The sequence below is a fragment of the Oryctolagus cuniculus genome, chromosome 3 (assembly GCF_051225735.1).
Source record: "Oryctolagus cuniculus isolate XC-2025 breed Fujian yellow rabbit chromosome 3, ASM5122573v1, whole genome shotgun sequence".
NCBI classification, from domain to species: domain Eukaryota; kingdom Metazoa; phylum Chordata; class Mammalia; order Lagomorpha; family Leporidae; genus Oryctolagus; species Oryctolagus cuniculus.
In genome coordinates, this window is record NC_142869.1 from 118,435,652 (window position 1) to 118,452,215 (window position 16,564).

General features: G+C 44.1%; 1 protein-coding gene across 5 annotated transcripts in view; it reads left to right on the top strand.

Moving 5' to 3' along the window:
- The window catches only part of UGGT1 (UDP-glucose glycoprotein glucosyltransferase 1), a 115,349-nt gene that overhangs the window by 36,150 nt on the left and 62,635 nt on the right, over positions 1-16,564 (top strand). For all 5 annotated transcript variants that reach the window (XM_070071037.2, XM_070071038.2, XM_070071039.2 and 2 more), the window contains 4 exons: positions 4,149-4,240; positions 6,333-6,483; positions 7,288-7,407; positions 10,941-11,026. In XM_070071037.2, the coding sequence (XP_069927138.1) occupies positions 4,149-4,240; positions 6,333-6,483; positions 7,288-7,407; positions 10,941-11,026 (449 nt within the window). The remainder of the gene's footprint in view (positions 1-4,148; positions 4,241-6,332; positions 6,484-7,287; positions 7,408-10,940; positions 11,027-16,564) is intronic.

The following is a 16,564-nucleotide window of genomic DNA, read 5'->3' on the forward strand; positions in this document are numbered from 1 at the left end:
CCAAGAATGGGGCTTGTTGACTGGAGGGTGCCCTGGTGTCATTTCCTCCAAATGCAGTGTTGATGGCGTCTGTGACCCTTTTGTCTGGGCTGCTCAATCTCCCGAAAAGGATCTGCTGGTCTGCTGGGAGGGTGCAGTCTGAGCCCAGTAGGGAAGAGCGTTTGGTAATTTGCTCTCACCCCCTGTTTCCATGGTGAGACCTCCTGTCCTCACTTGGCTTTGATGTCCAGAGGCCTTGGATTCTCTTTACTCTTTCTAGGTAGTGAGCCTCCACTTCTCCGGAGCAGGGAGAACAGTGACAGCAATCACCTGGGCTGTGGGGAATCAGCAGGGGAGGTGGGGGCTTGTGTCTGAAAGACTCTGCAGAACCCACTTTTTAATTCAGTAGTCACCTTTTCAGGGGTGTGCGTGTGCGTGTGTGTGTGTCTGCTTTCCTGTGCCATAGTAGAGCGCTGGATCGGAAGTAGAACAGCCTGGACTCAAACCTGCGTCCTTACGGGATGCCAGTACTGAAGGCAGTGGTTTTACCTGCTATACGACAGAACCGGCCCCACCCTTACCTACTTTTAAACTTCCAGAATAACCATATCAAATGTTACCTTAAATTTAGTGAGTTTTGACTCTCAATAAAGACATAGTGTTAAACCATTCAGGCTTTCTTGGATTCCTGATTTGTTTGAGTGAAACAATTTATAAACATACATAAAGTACTTAAAAATATAAAACACCTACACAAGTGTGTGCATACACTAGATGTTTTTATTTTATTTATTTTATTTTTTGCCAGGCAGAGTTAGACAGTGAGAGAGAGAGAGACAGAGAAAGGTCTTCCTTCCGTTGGTTCACTCCCCTAATGGCTGCCATGGCCGGCTCTGCGCCGATCTGAAGCCAGGAGCTGGGTACCTTCTCCTGGTCTCCCATGTGGGTACAGGGACCCAAGCACTTGGGCCATCCTCCACTGCCCTCCCAGGCCACAACAGAGAGCTGGACTGGAAGAGGAGCAATCAGGACAGAATCCGGTGCTCCAACTGGGACTAGAACTTGAGGTTCTGGTGCCACAGGCGGAAGATTAGCCAAGTGAGCCGCGGCGCCAGCTACTCTAAATCTTTAGTATGATGACTTTTCCGAAGTGAACCCTCCTGTGTTACCAGCTTCCAGTGGCAGCCATTGGAGGGTGAACCAACGGCAAAGGAAGACCTTTCTTTCTGTCTCTCTCTCTCTCACTGTCCACTCTGCCTGTAAAAAAAATAAATAAATAAAAAAGAAATTGATCTGAGCTGGATTTACCTTTTCAACCAACTCAGTGTTTCTTAGCCTTGGAATGTGTACCGTGCATACCCCACAGTCTGGGAGGGAGTGCACATGGAGTTCTTGTTGCCCATGAAAGGAATTCCAGCTCTCAGCTGATGCAACTATGCAACCTGCTTATCTGTCTTTTTAGCTGACAGAAATTGTGTGTGTGTGTATATATATATGTGTGTGTGTGTGTGTGATATACAGCATGTTTTTGAAAAATGCAGACATTGTGGTGTTATCCCTCTATCTTGCTGGCTATTTGTAGCAGAAGCGACAGCTTTCTCATTGTTGCTTCCCCTCTGTACAACATTGTCTTCTCTCCCACTTACCACTGGTGAGTAAAGGGAGTACAGTAGTCCCTGTCCTCCCCCAGCTGTGTGTTACAGAGAGATTAGTTCTGGCCCTGGGATCTGACTGATTTCTTTCGTTCTCTCCTGTGTGGCTTAGCTCCCTATGAATGACAGTCCCAGGTTCCTTTGAGAGAAACGAATGAATGGAAGGGATACAATTCACGAGGAGCTACACTGGGGACTCAGCAGTGTTTCTGTCAGCTCAGGCAGGTCTCAGGGGCTACACTGCCATCTTTGTGCAAGGCTGCCACCGTGTTGGGGAGCAGCAGGTGAAGGGCCTTGTGGAGGCCACGTCTTAGAAGTGACCTCGGTTACACTGTGTGCTCTTTTCATCAAGACAGCCTTTTCTTGGTGTGCCTTAATTTGAAGGTATAAGCGAGATGTATGGGGTTGTAAAAGCCATTTTTGTTAAATGTCTGGACTTCGTCTAGGAGTTTTAGCTGCTGTCCACAGCTGTCACAATCTTTGTTGGCACCACAAATTGGAGGGCAGCAGAAGTTTAAGAAGGAGGAGTAGCAAGCTTACGTAGCTACTACCTGGCATTAATGAGCAAAGGTAAGGAAAATTCAGGAGCTAGTGTGGCCCGCAGTTACAGATACTGACCTTGTTCTGTGTTTGATATTAAAGGTATAAATCAGTGTCTGTGTAGGACTTAGCTTTGTTACTAAGGGAAAGCAAAGTTTAATGTTCCATTGATGTCTAGTGTAAAGGCAAAATACTAGCTTCATTTCCTGGCAGGCAGTTCAGAGAAGTATTATTGGAAGAGGAAACCTGAAGAACAAAATACCTTTTTTAATTAATTTATTTATTTTGACAGGCAGAGTTAGACAGTGAGAGAGAGAGAGAGACAGAGAAAGGTCTTCTTTCCATTGGTTCAGCTCCCAATGGCCGCTGCGGCCGGCACACTGTGCTGATCCAAAGCCAGGAGCCAGGTGCTTCTCCTGGTCTCCCATGCGGGTACATTACCCAAGGACTTGGGCCATCCTCCACTCTACTCCCGGGCCACAGCAGAGAGCTGGCCTGGAAGAGGAGCAGCCGGGACAGAATCTGGCTCCCCGACCAGGACTAGAACCTGGGGTGCCGGCGCCGCAGGCGGAGGATTAGCCTATTGAGCTGCAGCGCCAGCCCAAAATACCTTTTTTTAAAAAAAAGTTATTTGAGTGGCTGGTGCTGTGGCACAGTAGATTAAGCCACTGCCTCTGTGCCAGCATCCCATATGGGCACCGATTGAAGTCCCAGTTGCTCCACTTCAGTCAGCTTCCTGCTGATGTGCCTGAGAAAGCAGTGGAAGATGGCCCATGTCTTTGGGCATTGCCACCCGCACAGGAGACCCAGAAGAAGCTCCTGGCTCCGGCCTGGCTCAGCCCTGGCCATTGCAGTCATTTGGGGAGTGAACCAGTGGAGAGACAAATCTCTCTCTCTCCCTGTCTCTCTCTTTCTCTGTGTGTGTGTGTGTGTGTGTGTTTGTGTGTGTGAATGTATGAACTCTGCCTATCAAATAAATAAGTCAGTCTTTTTTAAAAAAGTTGTTTGAATGGCAGAGAGAGACACACACACACATACCCACAGAGCTCCCACCTGCTGGTTTATTCCCCGCTGGGGTTGGAGGCAGGTACTAGAGGCAGGAGCTGGGAATCCCACCCAGGTCTTCCACCTAATTACTTAAACCATTGCTGCTACCTTGTGGTCTATATTAGCAAGAAGCTGGAGTCAGGAGTTGGAACTGTGAATTGAACCCAGGCATTCTGATGTGGGACATAGACATCCTTTTTTTTTTTTTTTTTTTTTTTTTTTTAAGATTTATTTATTTATTTGAAGGTCAGAGTCACAGAGAGAGAGGAGAAGCAGAGAGAGAGAGATCTTACACCCGCTGGTTTACTCCCCAGTTGGCTGCAACGGCTAGAGCTGCACCAATGGAAGCCAGGAACCAGGAGCTTCTTCACATAGTCTCCCATGAGTGTGCAGGGGCCCAAGAACTTGGGCCATCTTCCACCGCTTTCCCAGGCCAGAGCAGGGAGCTGGATCAGAAGTAGAGCCTCCGGGACTCGAACCAGTGCCCATATGGGATGTCAGCTGCTACCGCCGGTCCCACAGGCATCTTAATTGCTAGGCCAAATACCTGCCCAAGAGTAAAATATCTTAGTATATCGTGGGGACAGGAAGAAACGTGTTATTTTTAAAATTAAGTACAATATTATTTATTTAATGAGTTATTTACATTTTCTTTTTGTAGAAGTGGCTTTTAGTACTTAGTGTATGTCTGCTCCATGTAGGAAACAATTGTATTTTATTCATCATAAAGTTGATAGAGTGGGAGGAGACTGAACCAGTGATTTCATTTAGTGTAATAGGTGCTAAGAAGTGTATGTGGGAGTATAAAGAAGGAAATCTGAATCCAGCTTCAGATTGTCAAGATTTGTACAGTTAATAAAGCCCAGAAATATTGAAGTTTTGGTCAGTATTTTCTCACTACTTTCTAATATTTTTTTTTACGTTTTTCAGTATTTCAAGGGAACTTTAGGATTACATCCTGGCGACTCAGCTATTTTCATCAATGGACTTCATATTGATTTAGATACGCAGGATATATTCAGGTATGGATGATATTTTTCACTTTCTGGAAAGCTTTTATAATATGTAGCTCCTTGTGACATGTGTGGTCATCATTCCTAAGGCTTTCCAGGCCCCACTGTGTGCGTGGGTAGGCCATGATGTGATGAGGGTAATCAGCGTGACTGTTGCCGACTGTGTCATGGCATATTTCCATGCCTAAGTGCTTTTTGGGGATACCTATTAGAGTTCACCATAGAACAGCAGAGAGAGCAGGCTGTTGGGCCTCTGCACACAGTGTGAGGAGGTTTATTTAAAATGCTGTGTCTAGGGCCTCAGAAGGCTTTCTGTCCACATTACTGGATAACAACTTTTTTGTTGTGCAAATGTGGTTCAGGATTAAATTGCTCTAAATTGTCTTCATGACTTTTGAGTGGGAAGTTGACAGTCAGAATTTTGCTTTTGTCTTTAGAATTAAAACTGACACAGTTGACCCTGGCTTCATAAGAAGCAAGACAAGCAGTGCCAGTGCTTCAGAAGAAGCTGTTTCCACAGTAGGATAGTTTCACATTAGCTATTTGAATTAGCTGTTGTGTGCATTATTGCATTACAGTGCTAGTAACAAGTTAGTAAAATGGACATCGGCCGGCGCCGCGGCTCACTAGGCTAATCCTCCGCCTAGCGGCGCCGGCACACCGGGTTCTAGTCCCGGTCAGGGCGCTGGATTCTGTCCCGCTTGCCCCTCTTCCAGGCCAGCTCTCTGCTGTGGCCAGGGAGTGCAGAGGAGGATGGCCCAAGTGCTTGGGCCCTGCACCCCATGGGAGACCAGGATAAGCACCTGGCTTCTGGCTCCTGCCATCAGATCAGCGCGGTGCCCTGGCCGCAGCGCACCGGCCGCAGTGGCCATTGGAGGGTGAACCAATGGCAAGGGAAGACCTTTCTCTCTGTCTCTCTCTCTCACTGTCTAACTCTGCCTGTCAAAAAAAAAAAAAAAAAAAAAAAAAAAAAGGACATGGTTACTGTAAAAGATTGTCCAAATGGTTTTTTTTTTTTAATATATATAAAGATAATTCACGGAGAGGAAATAGCAGGTGAAATTCTTTTTTTTTTTTTTTTTAAAGATTTTTTTTTTATTTGAAAGGCAAAGTTACAGAGGGAGGACAGACAGAGAGAAGAGAAAGAGGTCTTCCATCTGCTGGTTCACTCCCCAAATGGCTGCAATAGCCAGAGCTGGGCTGATCCAAAGCCAGGAGCCAGGAGCTTCTTCTGGGTCTCCGAACTGGATGCAGGGGCCCACAAACTTGGGCCATCTTCCACTTCTTCCCCAGGCCATAGCAGAGAGCTGGATTGAAAGTGGAGCAGCCAGGGCTTGAACTGGCACCAATATGGGATGCCAATGCAGCAGGTGCCGGTTTAACCCATTATGCCACAGCACTGGTCTTTAAATGGGTTTTTATGGAGTGATTTTTTTATAGATGTGTATTAAAATACATATTTAAGTTTTATATAAAACTTAAATCCTTGTAAATCTCTCAGAGTTTATTAACGTTGTACTTACTTATTGTAAATACTTTTCAGTAATGGAGAAAAAAGAACCAAAGTTTTCTTCCTAACATTTCATCCACTTACCTGTCTTTTCTACCTCCCCAGCAGACATCAAAGTTGGGTGTGAATTCTTCCCGATTTTTTTCAAGGGTTCACATGTATGTTTGTCTCTGTAAATTGATACTGATGTTGAAACATATATCTGTAATGTAACTTTTTCTGTTTTTTTTTTTTTTAATTCATTTCAAAATACTTGTAGATGCACATTCAGTTACAAGAAACAATACAGATTAACATACTGTCTTTAAAGACAGGTACAGTAGCACAAAATCAGGGTTATTTTATTCTCATATTATATGTTTATACTTAGAGATAATTTATACATACATTGGTAAGTGTAAATAAATATGGTACAGGAAGGAGTCCTGTGTACTTTGTTCTGTGTATTTTGATGTGATAAGACAAAGGTTGGCTCTCTTTTGATTTCCCAACTGATCTGAGTTAGCATTGAGTTTGAACTGAGAGATGTTTTTTGTAACAAGGATTTTTTTTTTCAAGTTTTTTCTCTACTAAATACCTGTCTTTTCCCAGTCTTTTTGATACATTGAGGAATGAAGCTCGAGTAATGGAGGGTCTGCATAGGCTGGGAATAGAAGGGCTTTCTCTCCATAACATCTTGAAACTGAACATCCAGCCATCCGAGTCTGACTATGCAGTAGACATCAGGAATCCTGCTGTTGCCGTGAGTAATCCTTTGGGTGATCCAGGGGTTTTCTGACCAGGTACCTCTACCACAGTTTTCTGGCTTGTCTTTAGTAGGTGTTACATTATTCCCACCATCTCTTTTGTTGCTGCTCCCCAGATGGCTATAACAGCCTGCAGTGGACTGGGCCAAAGCCAGGAGCCAGGAGCTCCTCCTGGGTCTCCCACATGGGTTGTAGGGCCCAAGCACTAAGGCCATCTTCTGCTGCTTTCTCAGGCTATTAGCAGAGAACTGGGTCAGAAGTAGAGAAGCTGGGACATGAACCAGTGCCCATATGGAATGTTGGCATCATAGGCTGTAGCTTTACCCACTGTGCCACAGTGCCGTCCCCAAATTGATATTTCTTGACACTAGTCCTTTATTGGTTTCACCTATTTTGTAATTTGTCTTTTAGTTGCTTGTTTCTCTGTGTCTTTGAAAATGGCCTGTAATCATCTGATTCTTTTTAAATATTTATTTATTTATTATTTGAAAGAGTTATAGAGAAAGGTAGAGACAGAGAGAGAGAGATCTTCCATCCTCTGGTCTCCCATGTGGGATGAGGGGCCGAAGGACTTGGGCCATCCTCTGCTGCTTTCCCAGGCACATTAGCAGGGAGCTGGATTGGAAATGGAACAGCCAGGACTCAAACCAGTGCTCATATGGGATGCTGGCACTGCAGGCTGGGGCTTTAACCTGCTTAGCCACAGCACTGGCCCTCATGATTCGTAAAATAATTTAAAGTGTTACTGTTATTTCACTGACAGGTGATTAATGTGTATGCCTCATGTTATCTTTTTCTAGTGGGTCAACAACTTGGAGGTTGATAGCAGATACAGTTCGTGGCCTTCTAATCTGCAAGAGTTGCTTCGACCCACTTTTCCTGGTGTTATCCGGCAGATCAGGAAGAACTTGCATAACATGGTAATGAACCTGCCCCTTATTGTTTTAGCTGTGAACTCTGTTTCTCTCTCCTTTGCCCGCTTCCCTGCCTTTTTGTCCTATATGGAATGTTCACTTGTGGACCAGCTGCTTCCCTTCCACCACAACCAGATCTGCTCCATGCTCACAGAGGAGGCCTTTGGCATGTCTCGATCATTTGTAGGCCTGTGAGCCATCGCAGCAGTATTACAGGCACCATCACTGTGTTAGGAAGTGCTCCTCATGCTTAAGGTGTGGTCCAGACTGTGCTGTCTTAAATGATTTTTTTTTTTTTTGTATTTTAAGATTTTATTTTTAGAGCAGTTTTAGGTTCACAACAACATTGTTTAAGTCTTAAAATAGTTCTCACTTTTACTCGGAAGTACATGTTGCTACTCTTCAGTATCTTACTTGCTAAACTCTGCCAGTTCAGTTCATCCTTGAAGTCTTTTTGTGAGTTCCTACTTGTCACTCTGTATTTCACTGCTTTACAGAGATGAAGGAAAAGCGTTCTTACCAGGCCCTCTGTTCCCCTCTTGCTTCTTCTATTCCCTCATGTAGCTGCTCTAGGGAGCAGGTTAGTGCCAAGGTTGTCTGCCTCGGAACTTGCAAGGGAAACTGCTTTCTGAACTTTTCTCTGCTTTTAAAAACATTTTGTTTACTTATTTTCATTTTATTTTAAAGTCAGACAGAGGTCTATCCACTGGCTCAATCCCCAAGTGCCCACAAATAGCCAGAGATAGATGAGGCTGAAATCAATAGCCCAGAACTCAGTCTGAGCCTCTTAAGTGGGTGGCAGGGAGCCAAATACTTGAGCCATCTCCTGTTGCCTCTCTGGGTGTACATTAGCAGGAAGCTGGACTAGAAGTGGAAAAGCCAGGACCTGAACCAGGGACTCTGATATTGGTTGCAGGTATCACATGCGGGGAGCCAACTACTACACCAACACCTGTTCCACTTTTCTTGATCTTTTTTTTTTTTTTTTTAAAGATTTATTTATTTATTTATTTGAAAGTCAGAGTTACACAGAGAAAGAAGGAGAGGCAGAGACAGAGAGGTCTTCCATCCGCTGGTTCACTCCCTAGATGGCCACAAAGGGTGGAGCTGCGCTGATCCGAAGCTAGGAGCCAGGAGCTTCCTCCAGGTCACCCATGCGGGTGCAGGGGCCTGAGGACTTGGGCCATCTTCTACTGCTTTCCCAGGCCACAGCAGAGAGCTGGATCAGAAGTGGAGCAGCCAGGACTCATTTGGGATGCTGGCATTGCAGGCTGTGGCTCTACCTGCTACCACACAGTGCTGGCCTCTTAATAATTTTTTTTTAATAATTTACTTGTTTGTTTGCTTATCTGTTTGAATGGCAGAGCAACAGAGAGAGGAAGAGAAGGAGAAAGAAGCTGATTTTCCATCTATTAATTCATTCCCCAAACAGCCACAATAGCCAGGGCTGGGCCGGGCTGAAGCCAGGATCCAGGATCTCTATCTGGACCTCCTTTGTGGGTGGCAGGGCCTCAAGTACTTGGGTCATTATGCACTGCCTTCCCAGGCACATCAGCAGAAAGCTGGAATGGAAGTGGAATAGCTGAGACTTGGACTGGCACTCTGATATGGGGTGCCAACGTTGGAGCTGGGAACTTAATCCACTGCACCACAATGCCAGCCCTTTTCTTTTTTATTTATTTCTTTGAAAGGCAGAGGGAGAAAGAGAGAGGGAGGGAGCAAGGGAGAGGGAGAGGGAGAGAGAGAGAAGAGGAAGGAAAGGGAGCAAAAAGAGAGGGACCTTTCATCTTCTGGTTCATTTCCCAAATGGCTGTAACAGCCAAGTGTGGGCCAGGCTGAAGCCAGGAGCCAGGAACTCCACCCTGGTATCCCTCATGGGTGGCAGGAGCCCAAGTACCTGGGCCCTTTTCTGTCGCCTTCCAGGGCACATTGACAGAAAGCTGGATTGGAAGCAGAACAGCCAAGATTCCAACTGTGCTCTGATGTGGGATGCGAACAAGGGCAGCAGCCCAACCTGCTCTGCCCAAACGCTGGCCCCCTTTTCTTGTTCTTGAAACCAATTTTTCCTTTCCAATCAAAATTTCTTTCTTTTCTTTCCTTTCTTCTTCTTTTTCTTTTTTTGGTAAAGATTTATTTATTTATTATTTGAAAGACAGAATTACGCAGATAGAGAGCAAGAGATCGAGCTTCCAACTTCTAGTGCACTCCCTAGGTGACCACAATGGCTTGGCTGGACTAGACTAGGCTGAAGCCAGGAACCTGAAATTCCATGGCTGTCTCCCACGTGGGTGGCAGAGGCCAAGCACTTGAGCCATCATCTGCTGCCTTCCCAGGAGCAGTAGCAAGGAGCTGGATTGTAAGCAGAGCAGCTGTGCTCAGATTGTGCACATCTAGCCACAACAGCCCCCACCCCAGTCAAAATTTCAAAATTTCAATCTCTTTCTTTCCATGTGTCTGTATTTAAAAAAAAAAAAAAGGAAAGATTTATTTTTTATTTATTTGAAAGGCAGAGTTAGAGAGAGAGAGAGAGATAGAGGGAGCGAGCGAGTGAGCGAGCTTCCATCCGCTAGTTCACTCCCCAAATGGCCAACATGGCCCCTTCTACCAGGTCTCCCACATGGGTGCAGGGGCTCATGAACTTGGGCTGTTCTCCTTTGCTTTCCTAGGCTTTTTAGCAGGGAGCTGGATCAGAAGTGGGGCTGCCTGGTACTCGAACTGGTGCCCATGTAGGATGCTGGTGTTGCAAGTGGCAGCCTTACCTGCTATGCCACAACACTGGCCCCTGCACTTTTTTTTAAGCTTTATTTAATTGAAAAGCAGAGAGGGGTGTGGTAGGATGGGATCTTCTATCCACTGGTTCACCCCCTAAATTATTTGGGTCAGGCCAAAGCCAGTAGCAGGGAACTCCATCTGGGTCTCCCACATGGGTGGTAGGAACTCGAGTATTTTGGCCATCATCCACTGGTTCTCAGGCACATCAGCTGTGAGCTGGATTGGAAATGAGTAGCCTGGACCTTCTGGCACTCTGACATGAAATGTGGGCATCTCAGGTGACAGTTTACCCCTGTGTGCCACAATGCCTTCCCCTGTCTGCACTTTATTAAATGAGAGAGAGTATTTATAGGTTTCTTGGAGCATAGTAGGTGCTTCATATGTGACAGTGATTACTGTCATCTAAGAATTGGGTTGTAAATGAATTTGTAATTTAGAAACCCTTAGAAATGAAATTGCAAAAGGGAAATCTCCCTTTTCCTAGATGGCAGAGGTGAAAAATTTGGTTTTTGTTTGATGAAGTTGAAGAATAGGTGTCGCAGCATGAAGTACAGTGCCCAGGTAATCAGCATAAATCCATGAGAAAGTTATTTAGCACTTCAGTTCCACTTTCTTTGCACTTAGTGGGAAATAACTCCTATTTGTATAATTCCTCTTCTTTTTGGTTCAAGAGTAACTGGCTTCCTACCTAAAGACTAACTGCATTTCTGCTGGCCTGGGAACATTAGTGTATCTCTTCATGTGTTCTTCCCCCCTTGTGTCTACAGGTTTTCATGGTTGATCCTGCACATGAGACCACATCAGAGTTGATTAACACAGCTGAGATGTTCCTCAGTAATCATATACCTCTAAGGTAACACTGGCATTGATTTGATGATGGGTCTTGTTTAACTGATGTTTTGTCGTTCTTCAGTGCACGTCTGGTGCAGCTGAATTGTAAGAAAATTAATACTTGGAATCATTCATGGCAGTTTGATTTTCCTTGATATAAAGTCAGTCTCTTTTAGGATAGAGAATTTGATTTTCAGTGAACAGAAGCTTACCACCATTGAATTACTAATAAATAGCCTATGTAAAAGTAGTTTGTCATCTCAGCTTGCTTCCCAGTAGAAGGGAATTTTCCTGGTTGATGTCCATGTTTCAGATCCCTATTCCACTACTGTTGGAGTTTAGAACTTTGCCAGTTGGGTTTGTTACACTGTCAGGGACCAGATGCATCCGCAGCCTTTGTACATGCAGTAGACATGTGTTTTCACTTGTGTTGCCAGCTCTCCTCACGGGACACTGAGTGGTTGGGTGTCAACCGTTTCTTACAGGAACAATGTTTTAAGGGATTTACATATAAGTGTTAAGATACTTGCACTTAACAGTCTCAATATTTCTAATAACTTTACATATTGATGAAATTTAAATTCTTAGGAAACTCTTGAAACAACAAATACTGCTGAATGTTTCATGCCCAGCACTGGGCAAACTGCTGGGGGTGATATTGAAGCCATATTCCTAGCTTCTTGGAAGAAATCCTTTGCATACTTTGAAATATGTTAACAAGATGTTTGATCAAGATGCTCTATCCTGCTGGTCATCAAATGTGTTAGGACTGAAAGACTTGAGATGCAGATGTTTTGAGGAGAAGGTGGATTTCAGATAGGCATTAAAAAAATAGAAGGTTTGATTGCTAGAATAGCACAGATTTGGAGTTTAATGAAGTTTTTCATGTAAAACATGAATATAACTTGGATAGATACAGGAATAAATTAACAGATTGCTCACCATAGTCATTTTTTTCGTTTTGAAATTTATTTATTTATTTGAAAAGCAGAGTTACAGAGAGATAGAGGCAGAGAGAGAGAGAAATTGATCTTTTCTACACTGGTTTATTCCCCAAATGGGTTCAATGGCCGGAGCTGGGAAGATTCGAAGCTAGGAGCCAGGACCTTCTTCCCAGTTTTCCATGCAGATGCAAGGGCCCAAGTGCTTGGGCCATCTTCTGCTGCTTTCCCAGGTACATTAGCCAGGAGCTAGATTGGAAGTGGTGGAGCCGGTACTCGAACCGGCACCCATATAGGATGCTGGCACTGCAGGCAGTGGCATTTACTTGCAACACCACAGCACTGGGCCCCAGAATCGTGCTTTGATTAAAAGAGAAATATTAGATCACAGCAGTTGGTGCATGGTACAAAAGTGGGCACCAGTTTCATATTGATTGACTTGTGCTGAGGAGCAAGAAGAGGTAAGGTAGTCTTGAGATTGCAAGGGTAGGTGAGAAGGTGGTGACACTTGAACTCCTAGGCCCCGGAAAGATGTGCTGTGGGCAGTTTGTGGGAGTCCCAGGCCTGTGGGCTGTTCGTTGACTCACTGTGTGAGCTGTTGTGCACCTGTACAGAAGTGTTGGGGGCTGCGGAGAGGACATCTGTCGGAGTCCCCGGCGACAAGGTGGCACTTGTTATGGGACTAGGCCCAGGAAAAACTGAAGTCTTCAATTTCTGGCTTAGCTAACAGAAGACGTCTGATGCCCTTTCTCAAAAGTGGAAACCTAGGGAGGGTTATGAGAAAGTAATGAGGTTCTGATGTTATAATTAGGTTTTAGCCCATGTGTTTATTTTCATAAGACTAGGCCATTTCTGCACATAACCTACACATGTAATTTTTGTCATAAGGGGGATTTTAAAAGAAAAGGACAGTTTTCATCTAAAAATGAGCTGTCTCCTCTTCCCACTCACATAGGAGAGTATTCCCCAAAGTTCATAGAATTATAGATCTACTTTAGTGCAAAAAAAAAAAGCCTTTGAAATTCATGCATAGCTTTTTATAGTACACATTTTCTGTGAACTTTAAAAAAATGTTTTTATTTGAAAGATATACATAGGGAGAGACAGAATTTCTACTTGCTTGTTCATGTTCCCCCTATCCCCAACCTACCCCCAAATGCCCTTAAATGGCCAGGGCTAGACCAGGCCAAAGCTAGCAGCCCAGAACACAATCTGAGGCTCCCTTATGAATGGCAGGGACCCAAGTTCTTGAATAACCAACTGCCACCTTCCAGGGTACACATTAACAGGAAGCTGGAAATCTGGAATTAAAAGTGTAAGGAGGGGCTGGCTTTGGGGTGCAGCAGGTTATGTTGCTCCCTGTAACACCCGTGTGAGCACTGGGTCGAGTTCCTGGCTGTTTCATTTCTTTCTTGCTTGCTTTTTTTTTTTTTTTTTTAAAGATTTATTTATTTATTTGAGAGACAGAGTTACAGAGAAGTAGAGGCAGAGAGATAGAAGTCTTCCATCTGCTGGTTCACTTCCCAAATGGCTACAATGGCCAGAGCGGCACCAATCCGAAGCCAGGAGCCAGGAGCTTCTTCAGGATCTCCCACATGGGTGCAGGGGCCCAAGGACTTGTACCATCTTCTACTGCTTCCCCAGCCCAGAACAGAGAGCTGGATTGAAAGTGGAACAGCCAGGTCTCGAACCAGCGCTGATATGGGATGCCAGCATTGCAGGTGGCAGTTTTACCTGCTGTGCCATAGTGCCAACCCCAGTTTCATTTCTGATCTAGCTCCTTGAGCATGCACCTGGGAAAGCAGTAGAAGAGGGCCCAAGTGCTTGGGCTCCTGCTACACCAGTGAGAGACCTTGATAGAGTTCCAGGTTCCTAGCTTCAACCTGGCCCAGCCCTGGCCGTTGAGGCCATTTAGGGAGTAAACCAGCAGATGGAAGATCTTTCTTTCTGTCTCTTGCTGTCTTTCTGTAACTCTGCCTTTCAAATAAATAAAATATTTAAAAAAAAAAAGGAGCTGGGACTTGAACCCAGGCACTTTAGTATGTGATGTGACAGTGAGGAACTCCTGTGCTTGTATTCTCCACACACCTTTTCAGAGGTAACTACAGGTATTCATTTGATGTGTGTGTGTGTGTGTGTGTGTTTAAGTATTTATTTGAGAGGCAGAGTTACAGACAGAGAGGGAGAGACAGAGAGGAAGGTCTTTCATCTGCTGATTTACTCCCCAAATGGCTGCAATGGCTGGAGCTAGGCCAGTCTGAAGCCAGGAGCTTCTTCTGGGTCTCCCATGTGGATGTAAGGACGCAAGCACTTGGGACATCCTTCATAGCTTTGCCAGGTACACCAGCAAGGAAATGGACCAGGAGTGGAGCAGCTAGCACCCAAATGGAATGCTGGCATTGCAGGCAGAGGCTTGGGTCTACTGTGCCACAGGGCTGGCCCCAATTTGATGTTTGATGTATACTTTTTTCTTCTATTTTAAAACCTTTGTTTAAAATTGGACTCTGTATTTTTATAATCATGTTAATCAATTACTATTGATATATTATTATTGACTGAACTCCATAGTTTACACTATGATTCATTGTTTGAATTGCACATGTGTGGATTTTCTCAAAAGTATGATGTCAGTATCTGTGTTACACATTTGCTGTCCTAAAAACCCTCTCTGCTCCACCTGTTTGTCCTTTCTTCCATTCCCCAGACTCCTGGCAATCACTGATCTTTTTCATTGACTCCATAGTTTTGCCTTTTCCAGAAAGTTACATAGTTAGAGTCATGCAGGCTGGAGCCTCTTCAGATTGGCCTTTTTCACCTAAACATACATTAAGATTCCTTAATTTTTTTTGACTTGGTGGTTTATTTTATCCATTATATCCATTAAAAGGGGCATATGTCGGGTGGGCATTGTGGCGTAGCTTGTTAAGCTGTCCCTTGGGACACCGACATCCCATATGGGCGTCAGTTCAGGCCCAGCTGCACCACTTCCAGTCCAGCTCCCTGCTGTTGTGCCTGGGAAAGCACAAGAGGATGGCCCAAGTGCTTGGGCCCCTGTACATGCATGGGAGACTTGGAGGGAACTCCAAGCTCCTGGCTTAAGCTTAGCTCAGCCCTAGCTGTTGCAACCATTTGTGGGGTAAACCGGCGGATGGAAGAGCTCTCTCTTTTTTTGTCTTAACTCTGCCTTTCAAATAAATAAATCTTAAAGAAAATGTTTAAAGAGGAAAAAGATAAAGGCTTATGTGTCTCAAGCAACAATAAAGGCATCACAGGGGTCACCCACATCCCGTAGTGGAGTTCCTGGGTTGAGTGCCAACTCCACTTTTCCCAGAGCTTCCCGCTAATGCATACTCTTGGAAGTAGTAGATGATAACTCAAGTACTTGGGTCCCTGCCGTACATCAGGGAGACCTAGATGGAGTTCCAAGTTTCTTGTTTTGGCCTAACCCAGCCTTGGCTGTTGTGAGCATTTGGGAAGTAAACCAGTGGATGGAAGGTCTCTCTTTGTCTCGTCTGCCTTTTAAACAGAAAATGATGATAAATAAATATATAAATTTTAAAAATTCTGTTTTACCAATACACTCCACTTTGTTTATCCATTTACTTGTCAATGGTCATACTGGTTCTGACCAAGTTTTGTCAACCGTAGATAAAGTTAGCGCAAAGATCTGTATGTGAATTTTTTATGTGAACATAAGTTTTCTGTTCCTTTGGGTCCATACTAAGGAACACAATTGCTAGATTGGGGGATAAGGGTATGCTTAGTTTCATAAGCGACTGCCCAGCTGTCTTCCTAAGTGGCTGTGCCATTTTGTTTTCCTGGCATCAGTGGTAGCAGGAGTTTCACACCCTCAGCAGCATTTCGTGTTGTCAGTACGTTTGTCTGTCACAGTAGGTGTGTAGTAGTATGCCAGTGTTGTTTCAATGTACTAGTCTCTGATGACGTATGTTGTTCACTTATTTATTTATCATCTGTATGCTTTGTTTGCTAATATGTTTGTTGAGACCTTTTGCCCATTTTTTTAATTTGATTGATTGCCTCCTTATGGTGATGTTTTAAAAATTGTATATTTTGGATACTGGTCCTTTTTCAGATAGCCCTTTTACAAAGATTTTTCTGCCAGTTTGTGGCTTGTCCTTTCACCATATAACAGTGTCTTTTGCAGAGCAAGTTTTAAATTTTAATCAAGTCCCACTTACTGATTTTTTTTTTTCCTTTCATGGATTGTGCCTTGGGATCAGCATGTCATTGCCAAAACCAGGATCACCTAAATTTTCTTCTCTATTGATATCTTCTAAGAGTTTTATAGTGTTGTCTTTTACATTTAGGTCTGTGATCCACATGAATTGATTTTTGTGAAGGGCGGAAGGTTTGTATTTAGATTCATTATTTTGCACATGATGTCTAGTTGTTCCAGCACCATTTATTGGAAAGATTGTCGATTGAACTGCTTTTGCTCCAGTATGGTGGCTGGGGTTTGTTTTTTTGCCAACCAGTCTATAGTCATACAGTGATGTCTCTTTGTGATTTATTTCCTTATTGAAAATTTAATAAACTTTAACTTTGCTTATAACTTTTTACTCCAGGATGAGTATTTTCTGCTTTTCTTATACCTGTAG